Below are 25861 nucleotides of genomic sequence, written 5' to 3'. Positions count from 1 at the left end.
AGAAGCACTGTTAATGAGCCACAATTCGTCATTACAGACAAATCTCATGTCATGCTTGGAAAGGCTATAAATATCAGCTGGGAATCATAAACACTATCAAATACTTGGGGTAAGTTGTTTTCATCACTTTGTCACACTGATTAATTCTAGCTCTAGTGTAGATCCGTAGTGTATTCCTGGAAAGCAAAACCTCACAGCAAAGTGTGGTTTGAACTACAGGAAGCTGCATCCCTCCCCACCAACACATCCTCTTGCACGGAGCCTCTTAATAAATAGTCTTAAAACAGATAGAAAATCCACATTTCCCAATGCTTGCTAGGAAAATGCATCCGTGTTTACAACCAAAAAGTCGTCCTACCCACCACTCATATCCTGGCACTGCCCAGCCCCACAGGGCCCTTCCAACCAAAGGGATTTCCACAGGCAGGATAATTCACGGCTGCATCCCCAGCCTGCAGCTGGTGTTAACAGCTTCTCTCACTGCTCTCCACAGAGAACATCCTCTGCAGAAAGTGAACCCAGATGTCAACTTTCATCTCTATTATGAATCTCTTATTCTCCGGACTGCACAGCTTAGGATGGGGGAGAAGAGTTTTTGGTTAGTGCAGGGGCAGCTTCTATTTTCCTCCAGGATACAGCTCCAAAACCTGCAGGCATGATGCTGCCACAGCAGCCCCTCTGCACAAGAGAAGCCAGGTAGAGCCTGCAGAGGTAGTGCTCCTTCCCTGTGAGGGATGGAAGGTGACACTGCTGTCCCCATGTCCCCAGCATTGTCCAGGCATAGGCAGTGGCAGCAGGGACAACACCGCTCTGACAGATCTCAGAGCTTCCTTCCAAAGTCTCAGCAAAAGGGAACATTGGAGAAGCTTCTGTCACAAGTCCATACACTGCAATAGGGGAGAAAAAAGGGCAAAGTTATAGAACTCACTGCTGCTATCCCACATGTGGCACTCCTAAAAGCGAGGAGCTTATGTGCCCGAAAGTGCATTAGGTAATTGCAACACACCTGGCAAAATGAAGCCATAAACACTTCAGGACAAAATCCATATTTTCTCTATATGTTTATACACACACACACACACACACAGTGCCTCGCACTTGGGAATCCACTTCTCCAGGGCACTGCCTCCAAACAAAGCCAGTTGGCACACATCACTTCCAAGAGACCAACTGTCCATCAAAACGAGATGACGGAATTAACCCAGTGCACCATTAATTTCAGAACATCATTAACTTAAAAGTGTGGGGGTAGGAAACCTTATTGACAGCTGGTTTCAGTTGCTGCCAAGTCTTCAGCATTGCACAGCGGTTGTGGGGGGAGGAAATAAGCTAGAATGGCAGTAAATGAAACCACTCGTCTGGTTTCTGAATTCACTTTATTGTGGTCGCGGATCTCTAAAAACTGGGATCCCGTGCTCTGTAATTACAACATCCACATCTAAATGGAAGGAACGGGGATAACATTATAAAAGGGGGCTCGAAGGGGAGGATTACGGCTGGGTGTGCGCCTGGAGCTGGGAAAGGTGCCCGAGCAGAGCTGGGGAGGAGCAGTGGATGAGAAACCAAGGGTGCCATGATCTGTCCCTCAAGAGGCAGGGAGTGAGGCTGGTGAGCCTGGTTACATGACCACACACACACAAAGGCCAAGCCCCGGCCTTTGCCAAGTTCGCAGCCTGTGCTCATTTCCAAAGTTAAAGCCATTATGCGTCCAGGCCTTGCATGACAGCAGAACTGGCCAAACTAAAGCAGTGTTTGCTTTGGTTAAATCCTTCCAGTGCCAAAAACAGATGCTGAAGCAGCAGCTTCAAGAAGCCCATTCTGAGCCGCTCCTTCCACCAGGATCAAAACGGAAAACACAAGAACAGGAGCAGGAAGCAGCACTGCACCCAACTACAGCACACCCTGAGCAGAGCCAGCTCAAAGAACAGCTCGTGCAGAGCCAACACACACAGGCATTGATGGAAAATAGGAGCATCAGCTTGGTGCATTCACATCCTGTAATGCCAGGCAGCTGTGCTGCAGCATGCTGATGCACAGGTGGTGCAATACAAAGCTGCAGGCCTGCTTTTCTGGGATGTTGCAGCAGAAAGGTTTTGTGTTTCAGCTCGCAGACATTGATAGGTAAAATCTGAAAACTGCACTTCAGTAACTCCATTCCTTGAGGAAATAAATCATTTCATTGCATTAATCTCTGAAGGTCGCCCCCCCCAAAGCCCTCTCACCAGCCATTCTGCAAGTAAGATTCCCCATTAAAAGCAGTTTGCAGTAAGGTTATGGGTTTCAGTGGAAGCACGGTACCAAGCTCATAAAGACATGAGTTATTTCAGTTCAAGTTTCCATCTCCTTTATACCACAGCATCTTCTCCCAGGAGAGCTTTGTTTTTGCAGCCACTTCCCTCCCATTCCCCAGGACAGCACCACTGTTTATCCAGACGGATCTGGAAGCTCCCTCCAGCAGCAGAGCTCAGCCCTGCACCTCTCTGGTGCTTCGGGTAACCCCAGCCCAGCAAAGAGCCTGCACTACTGACAGCAAGCATTCGCAAAAGTAAATGTCCGGGTGAAGACCCTCAGGGAAGTCAGCAAACAGCTTCCACCAGGCCTGGACCCCTCCCTAACCCTTGGTCTCTTTTCAGCTGCACCAACCTCTATATTCACATTCTTTCCAACCACAGCTGTTGGGGAACTTAGATGAGTGAAGCAACACAAAGGTGTGCTGGACCAGGTTGGGTGCATGAAGCTATTTGGCAAGTTACAGCTTTAAAAAAAAATCATGAAAAAACATTATTCATTCTTTTCCTAAATCTTTCAGCTGTGGAATCAATACCCAAGTCTGCATACTGGATACAGCTGGCAACTGGGTGTGCCAGATAATAAGCAATTAAAAAAATATTTGTCTCAGTCTCTGGCAAAGCCCCACGGTACATCCGACACCACACAGCCATGCCACCAACCACAGTATGATGATAATTCTGGACTCTTGTTTTCTCATCAACTGTGATTTGCAGAAGAGATTGCAAGCTAGAGACAGTTCTTGCAAAGGAAACAGAGCGATGTCATTAACTGCCCATACACAAGGCTCCCTGCACAGCTGCCCTATTCCATATCCCATTCTGATCACTCCTGAAGTTTTACATTTCTTCTCATGAAATCAAGCTTAGGGCACGTTCAGACAGAAGCAGTGCGACTCACTGAGGAGGCTGAAGGTCACAGCCAGACACTGAGGCTGCTGAACACAGAGCACTGTGCACAGGGACGCAGCACTGTGGCTGCACACAGGCCTGCATGGGACCCTCAGCACAACACCCGAGTGCACGGTGAGCTAACAGTGCTGTAAGGTTTATTAATTAAAAATAAAATAATAAATCATCTGGAGGTGCTCTTATTGAGTAAAAATGAATCAGTAATTGCAGCAAGTCAAAACACTGTATGCTACCGATTTCAAGGATTTACATTCCTCTTCCATTTTCTTCTTTTCAAATTTCTTTGAATTCCTACAAGCATTCACATTATTTAAATAAGACTCACTGCAGAGACTCCGCTTGCTACAGAAATGCACAGCCTATTGATGCTGCACTGTCCCATGCTGCAGTTGCTCAACAAACCCTGGCATGCCATTCCACCAAAACCACTTCTCTTGTTTTCCAGTGTGTCCCAATGGCAAGCTGCACTTGCCACGGCTCAGTTCTCCTCCAAGAATCTATCCATGGAAGCAGACAGCGAGCAGAGCTGGTGCGGCCCAAGACTCCACTGAAGCATCTCATGACAGCCCGTGAGGCATTTGGCAGTGCTGCCCACAAAGAGCTCCTCACTCCTGGTCCACTCGTTGCTGGACCTGTGTTCTCTATCTCTGCCTGCCTTTGCAGTCCTTTCTCACAGACCAACATACATCTCTGGGAGAAGATAAGGACAGGGATGCTCTCAAGCCTCCTGGGACATCCTGCAGCACCTGCGCTCCTTACTCCAACCCAGGCACCCAACCCATGGCAACTAATCCAATCACTCCAAGCGAGGCAAGCAGCAGCTTCACCCCGGAACACACATTTATGGTCTCACAGATGGAGGAAGGAGAACAGCAAGTGCCAGGTGATGGAGCCGGCCCCTCGGGTGGCTGCTGAGCAAACGCCAGCCCAGGGCAGGGAGGGGAGACCTTAACGCGCTGGGGGGGATGCTAAATGATTCATTTCTGACATCAGCCATGATTAAATTTTAATCTCTCAAACAAAAATATGGTTCTCATTAGCCTCATTAGTTCCCAGTTGTACTGCAAGGCAACAGTGTCACATGGTATTAATCTTTGTTTTCATTAATATGTCATATCAACTGCCCGCGTCTGCTCACAGCATTCTTTGAAACTGATCCGCTCCCTCTCTTCTCTAGGAGTAGGAAGTGCCAAAAAGCAGCTTCCTCGACAGGAAGGATGACCCCCTGAGATCCTTCAGCTTCGGGTTTACGTTTCTAGAGATAATCTTTTCTTTCTGGGGAAAGAGGGAGGGAAGTTTGGAATGAAGGGATGCTAGGCTGTGAGCCACAATAACAAAGAAATTCCTGAGGTTTACGGCCAAGGCAAGGGCCAGATAAAGGAATGAGATATTCCACATTTACTTGTTGTTGTTGTTGTCATTGGGATGCTTGGGAGAGCTAGAAAAATAAAGCCAGGTTACAGACAGGGTTACTTGCAAAGCCTTAAATGAAGCCCAAACAGCTCCAACTTAGCGTACACATCAAGGTGATATTTGTTCATGTGACCTATCTGAAAACTTCGATGCCCTTTTAAATACACAAAATGGCACACTGCATTCAGGCACAATATTAATTTTTTGCCTGCGTTTCCAATTTTAAAATCTGAAAAGCTGATGTTAATTAAGCCTTAGACCCTCAGTACAAGCCTTGTATTACTTCCAGACAGGCAGATAAAGCAGGTGAGAGACCAAGGTCACACAGCTAAGTACATCCCAGCACGTCCATCGCTGCCTATAGGAGAGGCCTCAGCAAACTCCCCAGCTGAACCAGGCACATCAGTAAAACCCAGGACACACAAGTCCCAGTCCCTGCTGGCACATCTTGTGATCCTTCAGCATTTGCTTGCTCAGGAGTAGCCAAGAAAGCGTTAGTGAACTACTCATGCTGCTGAATATGCATCAGCCCAAATGCATCAAGCCCGTGCCCGTACCTCCATTCACACATGAGGTGGCTCTGGTTTGCTGGACACTCAGTGGATGATTTCTCCATCTGAATTCTGCAGAACTGGTCTCTTCTTGCCATAAAACAACCATCCCTGCAAGCACTGTGCCCTCATCACGAGGCTCACAAACCAGCACACTTAAAAAGGCAAACAAAGTTTGCTAAATCCAGTCCATAATTCACACAATGGTTGATTGACACGCTGGAATAAGAAATCTAACTTACACTGGATAGGATGTTGCTAGACAAAAAATAAGTGCTTCAGATTATTAAAAAAATAAGCTACAGAATACAAGAGAAAAGAAAAGGAGAAGTTCATCTGATGGTACCAAAGCCCTCCTGGAGAGGGAACACCACAGCCATGAGCATCTCATCAGCCCCCCAGCATTTAATGGAGTTCAACCTGAACCATTCACCAGTTCATCTGCTTGCAGACAGAAGACTGTGATTAAAGTCCTGCATAGGTCAAGTGGTTTTTAATAAGACCTATAAAACACAAAACCTCCACGACGTACAAGTCTTTCTTCTTCCTCTATTGTGAATGAAGTTCTGAGGATGGTAATTTAATTGCAATTAAATTACATGCCTCACAGACACGCTTTCCTGACCTGCAGTATACCTGTCCCTTCATTAAGTATTTAACATTAGAAGACAAAGGCTATTAATATTATGCTCAGTCAGCTAAACAGGCATCTGGGGCCAGAAAGACAGATGCCTGTCCTCTCCTCTGTGCTCCAGGAAAGCGGGGAAGCATCTGCAACTTCTTGGAACCCACCATGGCACACAGGCTTCAAAGGGCACCTGCACACAGCTCAGCTGACCTGCCACCACGCTCTGGCTTTGTACAGTGGTGAAGCACTGCTCAGATTCATTTTCACTGCAGGAAAAAAAAAAAAAAAAAAAAAAAAAAAAAAAAAAGCTTGTATAGCATTAATTTATCCTAGATATCTGTTAGCAGTAGCTCAACCAAGGTATTCCACAAGGGAAGAAGGCACTGAAAAGAACACTGTAGCCACCTCAAGCTACAACATGTTATTTATTGGCTTGTTTAACATATTCCCTCGAGCTCCTGTAGCTCTACCAGAATCTCAGTTATGAAGGGAAAAAAAGGTAACAGGATTTAAAACCCCACAATTCTAGCTTTTGTATCACATCTTACACACCGTACCGCCAAACGCTCTCTAACAGTAGACAATGTTTTGTACAGTGAAGCAAGGCAATGGCGATGGGAAAGGAAAGGGTTTTCAAACCACATCTGAATGTCAGTTGGGGGAGTGGTTTGCAGAGGAAAGAACAGAAGAAGGAACAGGAGATCAGTGGCAGAGTAGTTTAAGAGTTTGTTTATATAAGAAAATGTAATAGCTCTCTGGAGACACCTTACTGTGGGATAAAAGTGATTTTATTCCAGAATTATGAATTCACTTTGGAAGTGCATTAGTTATTCTGGTAGAAAAATGATTCAACTTCTGCTAGAACACCTCTCCCCAAGAGCCCATCCTGACAAAGGACCTGTTCTGCACAGCCCATCCCTGCAGACAGCGGCTGCAGCAGAAGCCATGGGGAAGAAAACCACAAATGGAGGTTTTGTGAGGTCACCTGCAACACACACTTGTACTTTTAAGAAGGGACAGCTTTTCCCATTCCTGTTGAAATCTACTACAATCCATTACATTCATGTTAAGGAGGGAGGAAACGGAGAAAAGCAAAGACATTCAGAGCAAACCTGCAGAGCTCTATCATTCTTCCAGGGACTCAACCCAGACAAGCAGGACTAGCAGACAACAAAACACACACTCAAGCATGAGAGGCTCCCATAAAAACATTTACAGGCACCTCTAGATTCATTGAATAGGTTCTATTACTGCTGAATAGGGACCACTTTTTGCTGTTGCTGTTTTACTGAAGTTAGGAATAGCCTGCAACGCCTGCAAGAAAACCAGTGCAGTGATCAAGCATTTCATCCAACCTGTGGGTCAGACTTCAAATGTTCTTTTGTGCTATTTCAGTGTTTAGAAATCCCGATGACCCCTTCCTAGCTCAAAAACAAAAGTCCAGAATGGAAGAGGGGGAAATAAATCCAGTATCTTAAAACAGACATACTGAGCTTGTGATACACGCTTGGTACCATTACACAGCCAGAGAATACATCCAGATTTACTCTGAGAAGACTCTGCATATCACAGCTGGCGTGGGAACAGAGCGCTCGGAATTACAAAAGGTTCCCTGTGCACTTCACTTTAAGATTTGGCAATCTTGGTCCTGCATTTCACAGGTACCAAAATTAACATGATTTTCTCCAAACGTTGGCCTAGCTTTGAGCACAAAGTACATCTTAATTCATACAATTCATCTGTGCTTTGGTGGAGACAACTGTGAACTTAACAAGTCAAGGGTTTACCAGGACAGAGCCTTCGCTCCAGTTCTCAGCGTTTTTAGGCTCCCAAAGTAATCCTTATCATGGGAAATCTATCACAAACATCTCATGCAAACCTGTTGCAGGAACAGCTTCCTTCCCTGCATACACAAGCTTCTAAAATCCATACTGCACTGAAAGAACCAGGCATCATCCAGAGAGGCAGCTCCATTCCCCAGCAATTGGAGCTGACCCTGCCATTGCCTCCAAGGATGTGACCCCCAGTGCTGGGACACAAGGAACCACATTCTCCCCCCCAGACACCTCATTTCCCACAGTCAACAACTAACCTCCTTCACCATCTAGGTAGGCATCTTCTCCTGGACCTTAAATCCTGATTTTTTGTCTTTTCTTTTTGGTTGGTTGGCTTTTTTTGTTTGTTTTTTAAATCAATAGGTGTTATAACACACCCAAAGGCCCAAGCTGGTCCCTTACAGCGCAGTTGCAACAGGCTCTGCTCCCCCCCAGCTCGGAGGCAGCAGCACCAGGAGGCAGGCGACGTGCCCGGCCTTCCAAAGGGGACGGTTTGCTCTTCTAAAGCTTCCTCTGACTCTGAGCCCAAGCCAGCTGGGCAGCAGTTGAAAGACTTGATCCTTCAGCAGCGCCCGGCATCTGGAGCCTCCAGCCCAAAACAAATAGAAACATTTAAAATTAAAACAGAAAAAAAAAAAAAAAAGGCGATAAAAAGAATAAATTGTTCCTCGCTGGCCTAAAGAGAACTCTTCCTCCCTGTCCCCCTGTATATCCTTGAACTGCTTTCCCAGTGTCGGCTGGACAGGAGCAGCCAGCAGCCTGTGCCCAGCAGTGCCGGCTTGCAGCACTCACACCTGCAGAGCAGCTCTACAACCAACCATGCAATAATGGGGCCATGAGAGGAGCTGCTTCTTTATTTCAGACACCTTCACTGAGCTGTCTCATAATTGCTACCAGGAAATTCTGGCAATGTTATCCCTTCCCCTTCTTTATGAAGCTGCTGTGGTCTTCAATAGACCACAGAATCACCAAGGCTGGAAAAGATCTCTAAGCTCCCATCTCCAGCCTCACCCCCATGCCACCATACCCACTGACCACGTCCCTCAGTGTCACATCTCCACGGCTCTGGAACACCTTTAGGGATGGTGACTCCACCACTCTTCTGGCAAAGCAATTTTTCCACATGATTCAGGGAAGAATCACACCTCATCAAAACCTCTCAACCTGCCCAGATCTGTAAGACAAAGTTAGCAGGCCACGTAATACCATCAAAACCACCATTGACACAGAGAGTTTCAAGGCTACTCCAATACCAAGCTCAGCACCGTGACCCACAACCCCAAAGTCTGTAGGACTTCAGGCACAGTCAGCCTGCACCAGGTGCCATCAAACCCTCTGCAGGGTGCCAAGGACAGACTTAACCCACCCCTTTCCCTCTCCCCACCTTCACTTGCACTGGAAGCACCCAGCCGCCAGCACCCCTTCTCCAGGGAACTGAATGTCACACTACATGCACAATAATAATGTGGTTTACATCACCCAGTGACCCACTTCAGAGGATCTAATGAAAAACTGTAACCACAAAAGAATGGACTGTACTGCTGGGTTGCTTTGATTCCTTTCTCCCACCCCTTTACATGAACCTCATTTCCTGTCTAATACATTCAATGCCACAACTAAGAGAAATTGGGGCAGCACTTCCCCCCCACCCTTTTCCCTCTCAGCCTTCCCCCAGAAGAACCCAGCCCCTTTCCACACTGCGTTACTGCTGGATACCAGGAGTAACCCCCTCATGTCACTGTCACTTTTAAATTCCAAATCTGAAGTATGAATGAGGCAAACAAAGAAAAATAATAAAAAGGCCTTATCTCAAAAATCAACGGACAATTCCTTTCAACCACAACATCTATAGAATACAAACTCTGGCCTCTCTTGCATTCCTGTTGGTCAACCCATTGTCTTCAGAGCTGCAACAAGACCTAAAGCTGGGTGGTGAGCTTTAAAACCCCCCAGGAAGAGGGGCACAGTCTGCTGGTTACTGGTGGTTCAGCTCCCCATGAAAGAGGCTCCCCTCATCCTACTGAGCATCTGTGCAGGCTTGGAAGACAACAGAATGGTCACTTAAACAGGCATAACTGGATTGCTTCTAACCAAACCTTGGGAGTTCTGCAGCACTGCCATCCCTCCAGCTCCTGCAGAGAGGAGGTCCACATCTCTGCTGCAAGCATGGAAAGCCACAGAAAGCACAGCGGCAGTGCAGAACATGCCTGACCAACAGGAGGCTGAGATCACACCCCAATCAGGGTGCCTTTTTGTTTGAAAACTGTAATGAAGTTACACCACTGTACAGCCATGACACCAGAACACTGAGTGCTCCAGAGTGCCTTAAGAGCACTAAGAAAGCTAAGTTCTTAGCTAGCCTGCTCCTGAAGGGCAAGATCAAACCTTCAGCCTGCTACAGTTCTGCAGGTCCACCATCCATACCTTGCAACTTGAATAACATTGGCAATAGACAGGCATTAGTCCCACCCAGAATCCTGTATCTGTGGAAATGAGCAGGGTGATGCTTGAATCCTCACCCTGTAGAGAATCTAGAAAAATAGGCAAGCAATCTTGGAGTAACTTGGAAACGGGCAACAGAAAACTGTCTCCAAACTATTTTTCAAATTGTGGCTTTCTTTCGCAGGCTGAAGTTCATGCTGAGTTAAGAGCTCAGAAAACAGAGCTTTTCAGAAAACTGAAGCTGTTATCGTTCACCCACTTACATACCACTGGGAGTAGGATAGGAATGAATGGGATGGGACACGACGCCGGGCTGCTCAACCACATACAAATCCCTAAAATTAAATTCATTGATCCCTTCTATAATGAGGGTGTCCAGTCACATGCTGTGGAGCCAGAACATCGCAGTGACACAGCTGGATCACATCCAACAGTACAGGCACTCTTCACGGCAGGGCCTTCCAGCTATTCCAAGTTAGCCTATTGCCTTTGCTCTAGCAGAGGTGCGGGTACTTAAAGAGGTGACCTCATTATTTTAGCCAGCAACTCTAAGGCCTCAAAAAAAGCATGAAGACCAGCTGAAACGCCTCCTCTGGCTGGAGCATGCTTTTCTTTAAACCAAAATCTGCTCCATAGACCCTCTCTGCAGCTAGGCAATGTGCACTCCTTCTTTCATTTTTCTTTCCCACAGGTTCTGCATATTTATTTTGAGTGCTCCAACTCTCTGGATAAAACTGAAAATTGATAAACCACCTCAAGGGAATTCCCTTGCAAAAGACAACGTGCAGCACAGTATTTTGTGCAGCCAGTTCTCTCACAGAGAACAGTGGCAATCAGAACTGATTTTCTGAGCGAAAGAGAGCAGGAACATGCCTGTAATTCATTTCTGCTCAATGTCTTCCTTCTCTCACATGCATCATTCCTGATCAGATGACTAACCTCAAATAGTAATAGAAAGTCAATGGGGACAATAAACTGCAAGGAATTACAGAGAAAAGCAAAGTAGAGAGATTGTTAACCTACCAGATCTGTCCAACATTGACCAATGAGAGGTAGAGGATCCACAGGACAGCCATGAGGACCATGTTTGCACATCCAGTTATCAATATAAAGGCTGAAATCACCAGACCAAGCATGGAGATGCAGTCCAAGATGCTGTCCATATCTGACCAGTCCAGAAACCAGATGATTGTCGGGGCATAGCTGAGGGCATCTAGGTTTATCTTCCCTTTGAAATACTTTTTGACATTCTGCAGGTATAGCTTACATGGGAGCAGGCCTTTCTCTCCTATCAGCTGCTTGTTTTGATGGTACGCCACCAGGAAGGCCACAACTAGACAGAAAACGAGGAGAAAAAAAATATTAGAAATCAGATCTACAGAAGTATATTCATGTCTTGGGAAGGAATTTGTTACATGTCCTCCTCTCCACTAAAACACAACACAGCCATTTCTATTTAGCATGATGTAAAAGGCAGAGGAATTCCATCTACGCTTTACACCAGGAAATGGCACAGCATCTGTTTTGAGATAATTCTCTCCCCAACTGCTGCAAGGGATGTGCCATTTGCCACAGGCAAACTCAGTAACACACTTTGGGAAAAGCTGCCTGCAGCCAAGGGACCTGACCCACCGACAAACAGGAGGTTCAGCCCAACTGCTGGACTCAGCGTGACCCCCGGTTACTCACATATGCTATTCATCTCCTAATGCAGATGAGGAAAACAGCTTAATTGCATTGCAGATGCAGAGTGAAAGTAATGCATTAATTTCAAGACTTTCAGAGGGAATTAGCTTCCCACAAAACAATGCTTGTGTGGGATACACCAGGAAGCCCTCAGCACAGATACCGGGGAGCACAGTTTAAGCAGCCAGATGGATGCACACAGTTCCTATGCAGCAGCAGAGACAGCTGCACCTTCTGACCCTTTTTATTTCAGTTTCACCAAATACGTTGCAGTGTCACAGCTCCACCATGGATGCTGGCTCTGCTGATTTACTCTACATGCCCTGTCCAGTACACACAGCCCACGGCAGAAGCAGATTTTATCTGCAGTGTTTTGATTTCAGTGGACAGCCTACTTCCCATTTTTATAAAGCATTATCTGCGCACCTATCAAGCACTGGAATTTGTCCTCATGCTGAATACACTTAATATTTCACAATACTGCTAATGAGACCAAAACACGCCATCATTCATCCAGCAGCGCCACGGTTAAGCACTGCAACTGCAGAAGATGGCAGTTATGATATGGGTTGACCTTCTGGATCTGGTAGGCTGGAAATACAGAGGCTTAATATTTTCCCATCCTCTAAACTGCTACTATTTTTACAAGTTGCTGCAGCTCTCCCATGTTTCGTATCTACACTCTCACACTGGACAATCTTAGAACAGCCAGATGCTTTTTTTTAACAGCACACAAGCAATTTAATTACAGATTGTAGACCTAGAATTTGATGTTCTACAGAGAAAGTTGGTCAGCTTCTAGGGATTATCTCATATTTTAGGAATCTCCTCCAGTTACCAATTTGCAGTTCACAAATGCAGTAATCTCCATTTCTCAGAAAAAAAAAATAAAAAAAAAAAAAATGAAGGCCAACATTTCCTGATTAAGCTCCATGCGTTTTGCTCCCAGCAGCTCACTCACCCTTGTCACAAACACAAACCAAACAGCAGCCACGTCACACGCAGCAATAGCTGAGGTCTTGCAAAATGCCATTTGTTTTCCCCCCCCCCCCCTCCACTTTTGTTAATGATCAAATCCATTTCCTTCCTTATCTGCACACTGGCATTCGGCACACAAGGATTTGGGTGCTCATCTGGTTGCTCTCTCTGGGAACGCCAGCAGAAATGTTGTGTGAAACTGAATCCCAAGTTCAGGCCTGGATCCCCACTTCCCAAAGTCAGACCTGCAACCTCAGGGACCAAAAAACAAACATCCCACTGCCCCCAGACACACAGCACAGTCTCCAGTTCAGTTAATCCATCTGCTTGCTCCATCTCTTTGCACACGCTGTGTATTTTGTCCTCGTTTTAAAGCCACCAAGACACAACCCAGCACCCCTGAGGTCCGTAGGAAGGTTCCCACTGATGCCAACAGGCTCTGAATCCAAGTGTGAATGCAGTCATGTCGGGGTATCAGTGGTTGTGTCTTCTGCCCATCTTTTAGAAGGACCTCACAAGTGGATAAAGACTCACAGAATATTTTATTCTGTTACTGACAAGAAAAAAAAAAAAAAGCCTGCATTAAAGAATCAGTTTAGGACAACAAAGCACATATTTTATATGTTAGAGAACTCATTTTTTTCTACCAATACTTCTTTCTGATTTCTGCATAATCAGAGAGCCTATCACACCAAGCCAGTGGGAACATAATGCTTTTGATCCTCAAACAACTTTATCTTCCATGTGGAGTTCAAAAATAAGTAAATAAAAAAATTAAGACCAACTACATCACAAACTCCACACCACCAAACGCTCCAGAACTGCTGCCCCAACCCAGAACTGCTAAGCAGTTTAAAAAGAAAAATCTAAATTAGACCCCTGTGCAGCATGCAAGATAAACAAGGAAAGGGTAATTTAGGAAAAACAAACTATAGCATTCAAAGTACACACTGTATGTACAAAATACTGCAGTCTGAAAGCAGACAAGACTGCATTATAGGTTGGCACAAACTGCACATCTAAAGGCTGCACAGACTGGGCTCCGAAGTGGCTTCCCCTCAGAACACCAATTATTTGCTGCACTGATGACATTTTGCATCTAATGACTTCATAGCTAAATCCCATTAGCAACAGCCCTTTGATTCTGGCTTACTCAGACAAAAAGTCCCTTTTGCCCCCAGAGCCTGTGCTTTTGTTCCTCTTCCTTAGCCCCTATTCTGAAGCCTCTCCCCTTTGGCCTTGTGTTTGGGGGTTTTCCACTCCCCATCCTCCTACTCCCTCCAGGTAAACATGGTCAAGGGAATTTATTTCCACCTAGGGCTCCTGCTGGCACACCTGCTGCACGGCTGGGGCACGGGGGCAAGGTTAACTGCTGCCCTGACACAGCCATCCTTCCCCACACCACTGCTGGGAACAACACAAGGTTTTGGGAGGGCTCCCAAGGCAGGGCTTTCTCCTGCAGGCTCCCAGCACAGCTGAACACATCCCACATTCTCCGAATTCAGAATACAGCTCCATCATCTTTCCCATCATTGTTGCTGCTCACTGCACGGACTTATTTTTTTTCCCTCCTTACCAACACTGCCTCGATTTGGGCATCTTCATCCCATGCCCGTCTCTTCTTTCCCCCAAAGCACCCTGCCTGACTTCTTTGCAGATTGGAGAACCCTCTGCTTCACAGACTCCCATGCTCCCTCCCACTCAGGAGCCTCTGACAGCTCACATGGGAACACGCTCCTCTACCTGCTGCCAGCTGATCTTTACATAAGTAATGCATGTAAATTGTCACCAGCTGCTAATAGACCTTCACTACTTATCCTCACCTCAGAAGGTGTCTGACTGTACTTTTCCATTAGCTCCCCCTCCACCTTCTCCTTCCGTGCTCCTCTCTCCCCCAAATGAAGGCGTTCCTTGTTCAAACCCACATGCTACCAATAAACACAACTGGAGCATGCAGCACAGGAATCACCCATCTGAAAGGATTTGGTCTGTCCACATTGCCCTGTCACCTCAGTTCCTCTCCCCCGGTCCAGGCTCAGCTTGTCATGGTAGGAGAATGAGAGAATCCCATTCTTCATGCTCTGTAAAGATTTAAAGATGTGAAACCTAAGACTTTCCGGTCATATGGCTTTCTCTCCCCCTCATTAAAAGAAGTCTCAACTTTTACTTCAAGCCCAAACCACAAGAAGAAATGAACCAAAAGCACTGAGCTTTGCATGAAAACCAAACTACTTTTTGCACACAAGAAAAACCTGCCTGGAGCCATGTATCAGTTGCACCTTTGACCCAACGGGGCATTCAAAAAAAGCCCTATGCTGGCAAATGGAGGTTGTACTGCTGACAAGAAAAAGGAGCAGAATGTTCACGGTTTCCTAATTACCATTAGTTTTCAATTGATAAACTCCCTGGCAAAACTCTGTAATACAAAAGCAAGAACCTCTAGCAATAAGCAAAAAGCCATAATGAAGTTGAGCAGCCCCTTTTCATCCCACAGCCCTACAGCCACAGTAAACACAACCAGCCCCTTCTCAGCATTGTTTTGTTCCATTGTCATTAGCCGCAAAGCAAAGGACTTTGGGGTGGCTGTGCATGGGGACTTTTTAAGTGCCTATCTCTCCATTGTCTCATTGAAATAGCGTGAAAGCAAATACAAAAGGCTGTGGCACTGCTATGAACTTCCCTCACCTGACCCTCGCTCGATTCCATGCAGGCAGCAGTGCGGCCTCCAGCTCTGAGAAGATGCATCTGCTCCAGAGCAGCTCATCTCTGCTGTTCCTGGGAGGCAGGCTTACTCCTTCCCACTTCTTGCTATCATTTCCCTCAAATTAGCACTGCTTGCTGTCCATTCACTTTCCTGCAGTGCAAACCTGGTCCTGTGCAGAGTTAAACAAGAGGCACAGAGCTCACTAGCAGACACAGCACTAACACACTGCCTCTGCTGTGCAGCCTTGCTAACAAGCACCACGCCAAAATAAAACCTTTTGGGGAGAAAAGGCATCAGAAGATGTACCACAATAGTGAGAAGGTTGTTGGAAAGCTACTGGGAGCCTTTTAAAATAACTGAGGGAAGAGCAGGGGAAAGCAAAGGAGATGGCAGAGAGAGGGGAGGAAGGACACCGGGGAGAGCCAGGAGCCCACAGGAAGCCCAACTCCCCCAGGAAGGCTTTGGATTTCAGAGCTGGGAAGAAGCAGCACAAATCTCCCGTAGCCTGGCTCTGGGGAAAGAAAATGCTACTATTAAACAATACATGAGGAGAAGGAAGATAAACTGTATTTACATACTAGCTTTTATTTCAAAGCACTCCACAAAGCAAAGCTGAAATTGGGAAGGGTGGTATCTAATTACTGAAAACTTCTACATCTGCAATCTGATGACGGTAATCATCCAAAAAAAGGGCACTTAAAATGATTTAGAAAGAGGGCAAAGGGAGAAATAACACACATTTGTTGTCAGAAGCTTTGGGACCAGATCTTTACTTGTAACAGCACTTCCACCAGCACCTCCAAGGCTTTGTGTACTTATCCCTGCGATAGGGAACGTACACGAAGCACAAGACCATAACGAAAAGGCTTCAGAAGTCAAAACTGCACTTCTCCAAGCCTCTGTGCCATGAATTACAGACTGTAATTAGGCATGGAAGATAGGTGTTAATAGTGGAATTCAGAGAGAGCAGCACCAGCGCCATATAAAGATGCCTCTACAGAATCAAGGAGAGGAATCTGGGCAGCATGGCACAGCACAGGACCACAGGAATAGTTCTCCCCAATGTCCCAGGCTGGAGCCTGCTTTACTTCCCACTCCTCCTCCAGAAGTGTTTTGCCACTGGGTCTGCCTATATTTACTTGAAGTGGAGAAAGAGCTCCCAGCTATCAACACACCTGTGAGGGCTGTCAGCTGTAAGAGCTTACATCACCCAAATTACAAATACACCCTTGAAGTTACTGTTCAAAACAGAACTGCATGGACAAGTGCTTTATTTACCTTACTGCTCAGCTTGGAGAACCCCAATGGCCTACCCTAATGCCAAGAGCAAGCCTTCAAGCACATTCAGCTCAGAGCCATCTTGCCCTTACTTCCCATCCCTGAGCAGCAGGTGGGTTTGCTCACCAGCCTCCACGAATCAGATCCTTTCCACCTTCCCACCTCCAACCTGCCTCCCAAGCAGACTCCTTGCCAGGGACTTCCCAGGCCCTGGATGCTTCTGGAAACCCCCTTCAAATAAAAAAAAAAATGAAGAGGAGAGCTGTTATAACCAAAGGGAGTACACACAGGACACTTCATACCTGCCTAGCTCTGCCTGTCCTCCTTCCAGAGGTGAAGATCCAAAGAGAAGGCATCTGACTTGCAGCAGGCAACTCAGCAGGCTCAGGAGTGCCCTTGTGCAGCCAAAAGGAGGGAGGGCAGAAGCACCAAGGATGATATGGAGACCTGTCACCTCCACATCACTGTGCACATCAAATCATGCTTCTCTCTACTAATCCTCAGGGTCCTTCACTCTCTCACCCTTCCCTTTGCACTCACCAGGCATAATGAGCTCCCAGCTCCACTAATTAACAGGAGCTGCAATCGACAGGGCTGACCACTTTCCCCAGTAGTTTACTGCAAAACTCTCCCCTCTCCCCTGAAGGTTTTGTTCCTGAACACAGCAGGAATGAAAGGGTTACATCTAAAAAGGTGAAATGAAAGAAGGGGAAAAACATCCCACAAGTGAGGAATGTCAAACTGTCACAACGCCATCAGCCGTTTCCTCAGCAAGTCTGAGTCTCGGTGTGCACAGGATTGCCATGTCTGGGAAAAAATAATCTGTCAGAGTAAATGGTTCCATCTTCAAAAGAGAGACTTGAAGAGGTGCTTGGCACAGGGGCTTAAAATTGTTTTCTGCTGTTTCTAAAGCCAAGCTCACAGGAAAGATCAAAAGGCAACCCACCTTCCCTCGAGAGCATCCCACCACAGCCATGCCACAGCTCTGCAGCCTCTGACAGAGGAATCTGCCTGATGGCAAGTTCTCTCTCAGACATAGCAATCAGTTTCCTCCCCACAAATGTTTCAGCACAGCATCTCCCCCACACTGAGATCAGAGCTGGTGTCCCCGCAATGCTGGGGACAACCAGAGCTGGAATCAGACCTGTCTCAAACCTGCTCACACACCTGACTTTGGGTCAGCTGGCTGTTATTCAACCAGGACAAACAGCAAAACTCACTGTTACCTCACTGCAAACAAACAGAAGTTTCATAACTTGCAGGTAACTTCTCTTTTCTTGTGCCTCTCCCATCACAAAGGACAGACTCCTACCCTGTTCCTTCCAGCCTCCACTTCTGGCACCTGAAATTCTTCTTCTGACAGCACCTCTCTAAAGGATCTCAACACTCTGCGTTGTGGAAGCATTAGGGGATCATCTCTCACCACCTCAGGCATTCCCACTTTTCTCCTCCAGAAAAAAGAAACCCAGTTCCTCTGCCTCTATTTGCTCGCCGTGCTTTCAGTCAGTAGCCTTCCATCTCAGCTTCATTTTCTCACTTTCATTTTTCCCCTCTCCTTTTTTCCATGCTGTAGCTCCCATCACCCTAAAACCGATGCTTGCTCTCCACCTCTCAGCACCTCAGTTGTCCCAGGTGAGGTCTCCCATTCACCTGAACGCTCCATTCCTCTAACATGCTCCTTGCCATCTCCTGGCTCTTCACCCCCTGCCTGCTCCCTTCCCATCCAACACACCACCAGCCTACAGGGCAGCATTTGTTCCAGGATGTGATGTATTTATAACCCCAAATCCACGATCTGAAAGCAGCAGCCCCTGCAGAACACACAGCAGAGAACGCTGATCAGTTTTTTATAAGAACTGCAAACTGAGCTATGGGAAACTCAGCAGTCTGGATTTACACACGGGAATATCAGAATCGCTTTCATTTTGACTGAAAGAGTCATAACCCCGCATTTCACCGAGAGCTGAAACCAAACTAGAAACAGAGCACGTGTCAAAACCATACAAAACTACAACTTCTGCATGGTTTTGATGCAAAATAATCTAAGCAGGCTGGCAGCCTACAAATCCTAACGATTTTGTGGACAAATCTGGGGCAAGTTTAGAATTTGTAACATAGTGTGTTACATGTCAGTTTAGGTTTCACTGTGAATATTTTTTCAGCAGAGCGGTAGCAGGCTCCGAGCTCTTGGTATAACTTGCCAAAACAAGAGCCAAATGCGTACAGCTGAGTCGGAAACTAGTTTCACCATTTCAAATTACTGGCAATTCTTGGATCGGAGGGGACATCACAGAATCACTGCAGTTGGAAGGGATCTCTGGGGACCATGTAGCCCAATCCTCTGCTAAAGCAGGTGCCCTACAGTAGGTTGCACAGAGCCCAGATGTGGTCTTTCTCTGATCCTACATGCAGAAGCTTCTTTGCTTTAAGTTCTTCTGATGAGCTGAGGAGCTCCTCTTGCACCACTGCCTCACAATATGTGTTGAGGATGGCCAGACCCAGCTGTGAGGACAGGTGTTGGCTTTGGGGCACCCCTTCCTCAGTGGGACAGGAGCCCCCAAACCACCCCGAGCCCACCCAGCTACCAGTGCTGCTCACTGGGCATCAGGGCCTCGTCCCACATTTGGGCACAAGAAGCGGAACTGAAAACAAGCAGCTCTCCCATAACCCCCATGGAATCACACCACGGTTGGGTTGGAAGGGTCCTCACAGCCCCACTGCAGCCACGGGCTGGCTGCCCACCGGCTCAGGCTGCCCAGGGCCCATCCGCAGCCTCGAGCACCTCCAAGGATGGGGCACCCATCGCCTTCTGAGCGAAGGATTTCCCCCCAGCATCCTACACGCTTCACTCACCCTTCGGGCTTTGAACACAGACCCGCACCCCGACGCCCCGTGAACAACCGGCTTTGAGGTGGGGCTGAGCGCTGCTCGCCCCGCGCTGTGCCCGGGCTGAGTGCGAGTTCCGCACCGCACGGCCCCGTTCCGCACCCACTCAGCGGACTGCGATGGGTCCCGCAGACCTTTACACCGCTCCACCCGACCCCCGGCAGCTCTCAGAACCACGAGAAGCCCCAAACCCTCAGGAATTCCCGCGGTTCTGCTGGCAGCGAGCCGGGCCGCCCGCAGCGCCGGGCCGTCCCCCACCCGCTCCCGGGAGAGAGAACGCGGCGCGGCGGCAGCGCCCAGACACTCACGGTACAGCAGCGCGACGGCGCGCAGCAGCACGATGCGGGTGAGCCAGAAGGTACCCGGCGACAGCGCCGGCCCGACCCCGCCGCCCGCCGACTCCGGGCCCGCCGCCCGCCCCGGAGTCTCGGGGGCGCCGCTGTCGCCCGCCGCCGCCGCCCGCCGCTGCCTCAGCGCCGCGCTGGGCGCCGCCATGTCGGGACCCGCAGCGAGCATGCGTGCGGCCGCCCCCCGCGGGCCGGGCAGGGCGGCGGGCGGGAAGCAGCCCCTCAGGGCGGCCGCTGCTGTTCGGGTTTGGCTGCGGGTCCCCAGGGAGCCGGGAATCGCTCGTAAAACCATTGCAGTAGGAAAAGCCCTCTCTGATCCCCGAGTCCAACCCATCCCACTGTGCCCAGTCCTCAAGAGCCACATCTCCACACCGATTTTATGACTATAGCCATCAAACGCTTGACCCCGTGTTCAGTCGTGGATATTGTTTTTAACCAAACCACGTTCCAGTGCAGTGTCCCCGGCCGCCGTTTAGAAGGTTTCAGAAGCGCATCCCATCCAAATAAACAGCGCATTGCTGAGCCGTGTGCTGCGCTCTGAGAAAGTATCTGTTATCAGGTGTGACGCTATGCAGTGCTTCTCAGACTGTGCACCCATCCCTTATAAATGCCTCTTTTGTTTTTCCAGTTTCCCATCACCGCTGCTTGCATTGTTCTGTCAGAAGGAAAAAAAAAATAGAAAAAAACACAAGCACGACATAATGGTGCATTGTATAGGCAAAGAAAAATAAGTTATTTGTTGAGGGCTGCGGGTGGACTGCAGTTTTGCTCTCCCTTTGGATTAGCCACGAGGTTTGGCTAGATAGATGTGAGGAGATGGAAGCGAATGGTTTCCTTTGTGGGGTCTGTATGAAACTTTTACAGCAAATTCCATGTTAAGTGGCAATGTCTGTAAAACAAACTGGATAATTGAGGAAATTGCTGAGGAAAAGTGGAAGGCTTAGGCTACAGATTTAGCAAAAAGGGAATAATTGGAGCTGGGGACGTGGAACTTGATCGGTTTTCATGGCGAGGGATTGCCCTGAGCTCTGCAGCCCAGGCTGAGACAGCAGCGTGCCAATGGTGCCTTGCAACGATACGAGCTGCAAGGTTTTAAGTATATTAAATTGCATTAAAGTGTTGTTACTCTAAGGGACCGATCCAGCACTCATAAAAGGCCGTAGGAGCCTTCCTTTAGCCCTACTGGAAGATGGATCAAGCTGTAAAGGAAAACGTGCCATAAAATGGTGGATTAGAATGCTGAATTACCTTCCCTCTGTTCCACAGTTCATGTTGGTGCCCAGCTTTGTGTGCGGTGTCGTCTTGTGTTTGGTTTTCTGCTCACTTTTTTTGTTGTCAGCTTTCATTTTCATGTTGTAATTTTTGTTGGCTTTCCCTCTTCTCGAACAAAAGTATCAGAAAAGAAAACAATGTAAGAACCCAGCAAGTAACACAAACGAGATATTTAAGAGCCAGGCTCTGCGTCTCAAAGGGAAAGCGATTCATAAATGTCAGGCCTGCAGGCAGCGCAGAGGCATCATTGATGCTGATCTTCATTCAACAAAATGCGAGCCGCCACGTCCCCCCGCCCGACCCTATTTTGCTGTGTTCCAAACAGCTGCAAAAGTGTCAGAGAAACAAGCATTTACTGTCACAGCACCCAGCAGCTGTCCCCATCAGCACCTCAGCCCTGCTGTCCCTGGCACCCTAAATTACTCTGTGTTCATTCAGGTCCAGACTTTCTCCCCCTCTGGCTGCCAGGAATTGGGTTTAAATAAAACAGAGCGAGTGAATGTGTGCAGAAATAACTATTTTGTAAAGAAGCATTAACATTTGGGGACTCCTCTAAAGAAAACATACATTCACTTATGTATAATACAGTAATAGGCAATCCCACGGAGCGTTCAGCTGCATCTGCTGAATGGGAGGTGGGATCTCACGAAGAATTTGGGAGCTTCCTTCTACTAGTTAACATTTTTCCAGATGTAATATTTTTTTCCATTAAATCTCTGATCTTTCCCTGTGGAAATCCGATCCTTAACTCCAGGGTTAGCAGGATTAGGACTGAAAAGGATTTTTGGAGGAAGAATTACTTTTTTCTTACGGTATTTGTATGGCGTCTATAACAAGGGGAGGGCGGAGGTGTTGATTCAGAAGTGGGATTCCAAAGTGGTACCATAGGACAAACAATTAATAATCACAGTAATTATGTGTAATAAAACTGTCGTTCTCCATTATTCTGAGGAAATAAAATAAAAATGCCATCCAGTCTGCATCGTGCAACGGGAAAAAACAAACCTCTTGCCACTGCATCACCTGGCCTTTACAATCTGATTGTGGTGTCATTCATCGCTCTACAGCAAATTTTGTTATGCTAATGGTATCTTTTAAAATTTGAATAGAAATAATACCTTGACATATATTTTGCTTTCCCCCAGTTTTAGGCCCTACACACATTTTCTGAGACCGAAAGAGAAACTTGTTCAGGTCTGTAATTGCCCTCAGCTCTGGGTCCTTGGCTGCCAGGACCGCGGCTGCGAGCGCTGCAAGGCAAAAACTCCATGTGAGCCACGAGTTCACATCTTCCACTGGGATATTAAAAATTAATAATCAAAAAGGCATTTGTCAGCGAGGGCTTTTTGATTTTCTTTTAGCAGAAATTCCTCTCCAGGCCAAACGCAGCATGTGAAGATTTTCACAGAGCGCTCTTTGAAATGAAACCTTCCTAAGAAGAGGTTCATTTCTTTACTGATATCTCCTGCCATGATGAAATCTAGAAAAGGACTTGGGATTCCCATGCACTCCTCTCCATGTGCCTTTTCAGCAAGGGAAAGTCAGTGCAGCCCTGCCTGGCACAGGTGTGCTGAGTTTCTTCATCTCACCAGGTAAATGTTCATGGGTTGGAAAGGAGCTGCCAGGAGACACATTCCTGCATTACGTTTATCATGCAGCTGTCCAGAAAAAGAAGGGATGCATGAGCTCAGAGCCCCATTAACGCAATAAAAACTAATATTAAACTAATATTTAAGCCCCTCTTTCTTCACCCTGCTCTCAGCAAGCTGCAGCAGCTGTGCAATGAGTGCAGGTTTGCTTCCAATCATTGTGATGCAAGCCCCGAGCCCCAGCTCTTCGCAGTCCGTGGAAATGTCTCTGATAATGGGCTCTGGATGAGGCTGTAACAATACAGACTTGTTCTTGCTGCAGTGGGAGCACCGTGTCTGGAACGCAGGAACTCTGATGGGAGCACACGGTTGTTTTCCACTCCTGCTGTGCAGGTGACACTGAGAATTTTGAGAGCAAAGCTAAGTCTGGTGGTGGGAGCTGTGGAAATAAATGCTGGGGACCGAAAACTCCAAGTGTTAAGTAAAATTTGCAAAAAACTTCTGTCCATTTTCATCCTCCAAATGGATCCAACTCCTTAGCTTTCCAAACTGTTCAAAGCAGCATGGCTCACTCATGTGCATGGATGACAGATTTCAGACCACAACTGATCAAGCAAGCAGCTGAGCGATGTAAATCCAGTGTTAGATTTGTATGAGCAGACAGCGGTCTGTGCTGGAGCCTTTGCAAGCACTGTAGGATTGGACCCAGTACTATGGTTCATTCTAAGAACAAATCTTTTGCTCTCTTCTGCTGCTGTTTTAATTGAAATTAACTGAAAGCTACAGCCCATCTTCTCCTCCCTGTTAGAAATCAGTAGCTGTACTGAAAATGACTGAATTTTGTTTTGCAGAAATCCCTGAGCTGCCTCTGAAATGCCGTATCCTCTGGGCAGAGCATTAATCCTGCAGATGTCAGAGGCTTATTTTAACACGATGCATAGGTTACTCTTATCTGATTAGGGATTGTTTTTTCTTCTCCCTGTAATGTTCTTTTTATTTGCTCTTCAAAATTCCCATGTAAAGTCTGCTCGCAGTTCAAAGGTAGCCAATTTTTGAAAAATGATAACCTCACCACTCGATCAGATTAAGCCACAGAGCCCACTTTTGGCTGCAACCCCCCAGCGAGGGAATGAGTGCTGCAGAGCATTTCCCATTGTGTGTTCTTGTACGCTCTGAAAACGCATATGAAAATGACTCTCCTCTTTGATGCTGAGATAAATGTCCCTTCCCCAGTGTTCACGGAGCACTGACAGCCCTGCAGCCAGGACACTGCCATGCAGGACCAGGAGATGTGCTGCAGAGGAACCAGGACTGGGGTCAGAGTTCCTCCACCCCGCAGTGACTCTGAGAGTTCCCAGAGACAAGTGACAGTGTAATGGAGCCAGACACACAGATGTGGGATTTACTACTTGATCCCGAGCAACATTGGTGTGAGCTGGCCAGGAACTTTATCAGTGTCAGACTTCTCAAAAAATGAAGAAACACTGCCAATATTGGCAGGTGCCTGACGGAGTCCTGCTGTAGCCACCCTGTCAATAAAAGCTTATTTATCCCTCCCAAATCATCCCTAAACCTGCCCTGTTCAGCACACTGTTTAAGCCTCCACTGGATTACGTGAACCTCAGTGCTTCCCAAAGCAGACTGCGCAGTCTGTTTCTCCTTTGGCATCTGAGGCTTGGTTTAATAGGCATGGTTGAGGAAGTAACCCCTTTCTTCTGATAAAGGCCAAAGGGTATCAACCAGGATATGGCATGAACCAAGCAAACAAAATCACCAAGGAAGAAACACGCTCTTCTACAGAAGTGGAACTGCAGCATGACTGTACCTGCCCCTTGTCTCAGCCCCTGGTGCCCTTCCCTTTCAGATGTCTGTGCTCCTCCCAGCCAGCTGATAGCCCAGATAAAACAACACATGGTGTGGAATCACCGCAGGACCCATCCTGCAGCTCCATCCTTTGCCCATCCCTGGGCAAACATCCTCAACTCTTCGTCACACCAAATACGGACCTGCAAGATCCCCAAAGCAGGTGTGAGGAAACATGCCCTGCCCATCCCTGGCTCTCCCCTTCTCCTACCCATCTCCAGAATAAGAGGCAGTGGTTCCTGATGTACTCCTCCTATCTGCTTTTGCATGCGGGCCAGGAGGTGCATCTCACTGCCCCAGGCAGCACTGGGGAGCCAGGCAGGACAGCAGGATGTGAGTGAGGAGAAAAGCAGCATCACTGATCTCACATTCCTCAGGGCTGCAGGATGACCTGGGCCTGAGGGCAGCAATGAGGGGAGCACAGCTCTAGTTGCCATTCCTCACCCCACAGAGCCCTCCCAACCCTACAATGACAATGGGATCTTCCCAGGGAGGCACTGCCAGGAGAGGCTGACTGCAATCAGGGACTGAAAGCAGTGATTATTTCCTTGGCTCAGCTGCCATTCATTCAAAGAATGAAATACAATTTACCTGACTCACAGAAACACCATGCAACAAACTTAGTAGGGAGCCACAAGACCCCACAGTGACCGGCATCATTTCTCAGCTGACATAAAGAGCTCTGCTGAGTGTCCCACAGCACTGCTAAACCCACAGCACTGCTAAACCCACAGCCCCAAGAGCTTTGGAGTAGGAAGAGATGTTCCCTCACCCCTCGCTCACACGGTTACCCTACAGATGGTGTTGGGAGGCTTTAAAGCAGCATTATTTTAAGTGATGCTTTGTGAATTTACATTTAAAAATGAAAATCTTTGCCCAAAGGTAATTCATTTTGCAGCTCTGGAAACGGAAAGCTGAAATCTTGAGAAATGACATTAATAAGGAAATGAGAGAGTTTTTAAATAATACAAATTCCTGCTTTGCACTTCATTGAAATGTACCCATTTTCCCATAGGACAGACGCACACACCATGGCACACACACACAAGTGAAAGCACTTTGAATTCAGAGTGCACGCTTTATTTCAAGGTGAGAAAACACTGCAGGAAACAAACGATGCTCACAGCCACATATTGCTGCTACTGCCCATTGTTGGAGCACAAGTCTTATTTTTGCCTGTAAATCTTAC

At 47.3% G+C, this 25861-nt stretch overlaps 1 protein-coding gene across 2 annotated transcripts in view; it reads right to left on the bottom strand.

Annotated features, from left to right (window-relative positions):
* The window catches only part of LMF1 (lipase maturation factor 1), a 159954-nt gene extending 139858 nt beyond the window's left edge, over positions 1-20096 (bottom strand). Inside the window, exons 1-2 of one of the 2 annotated variants that reach the window (XM_042864536.1) lie at positions 19910-20096; positions 11093-11402 (exon numbers count right to left, since the gene is read on the bottom strand). In XM_042864536.1, the coding sequence (XP_042720470.1) occupies positions 11093-11402; positions 19910-20096 (497 nt within the window). Of the gene's footprint in view, positions 1-11092; positions 11403-19909 lie in introns of those variants that run through there. The other variant, XM_042864540.1, reaches the window with a different exon arrangement.
* Between the last annotated feature and the right edge of the window lie 5765 nt (positions 20097-25861).

Source organism: Lagopus leucura, unplaced genomic scaffold (genome assembly GCF_019238085.1).
Source record: "Lagopus leucura isolate 7727_CA_CO unplaced genomic scaffold, USGS_WTPT01 Super-Scaffold_760, whole genome shotgun sequence".
Classification (NCBI taxonomy): Eukaryota; Metazoa; Chordata; class Aves; order Galliformes; family Phasianidae; genus Lagopus; species Lagopus leucura.
The sequence above is the reverse complement of the archived record's forward strand: the minus strand, read 5'-3'. Positions and strand labels throughout refer to the sequence as shown.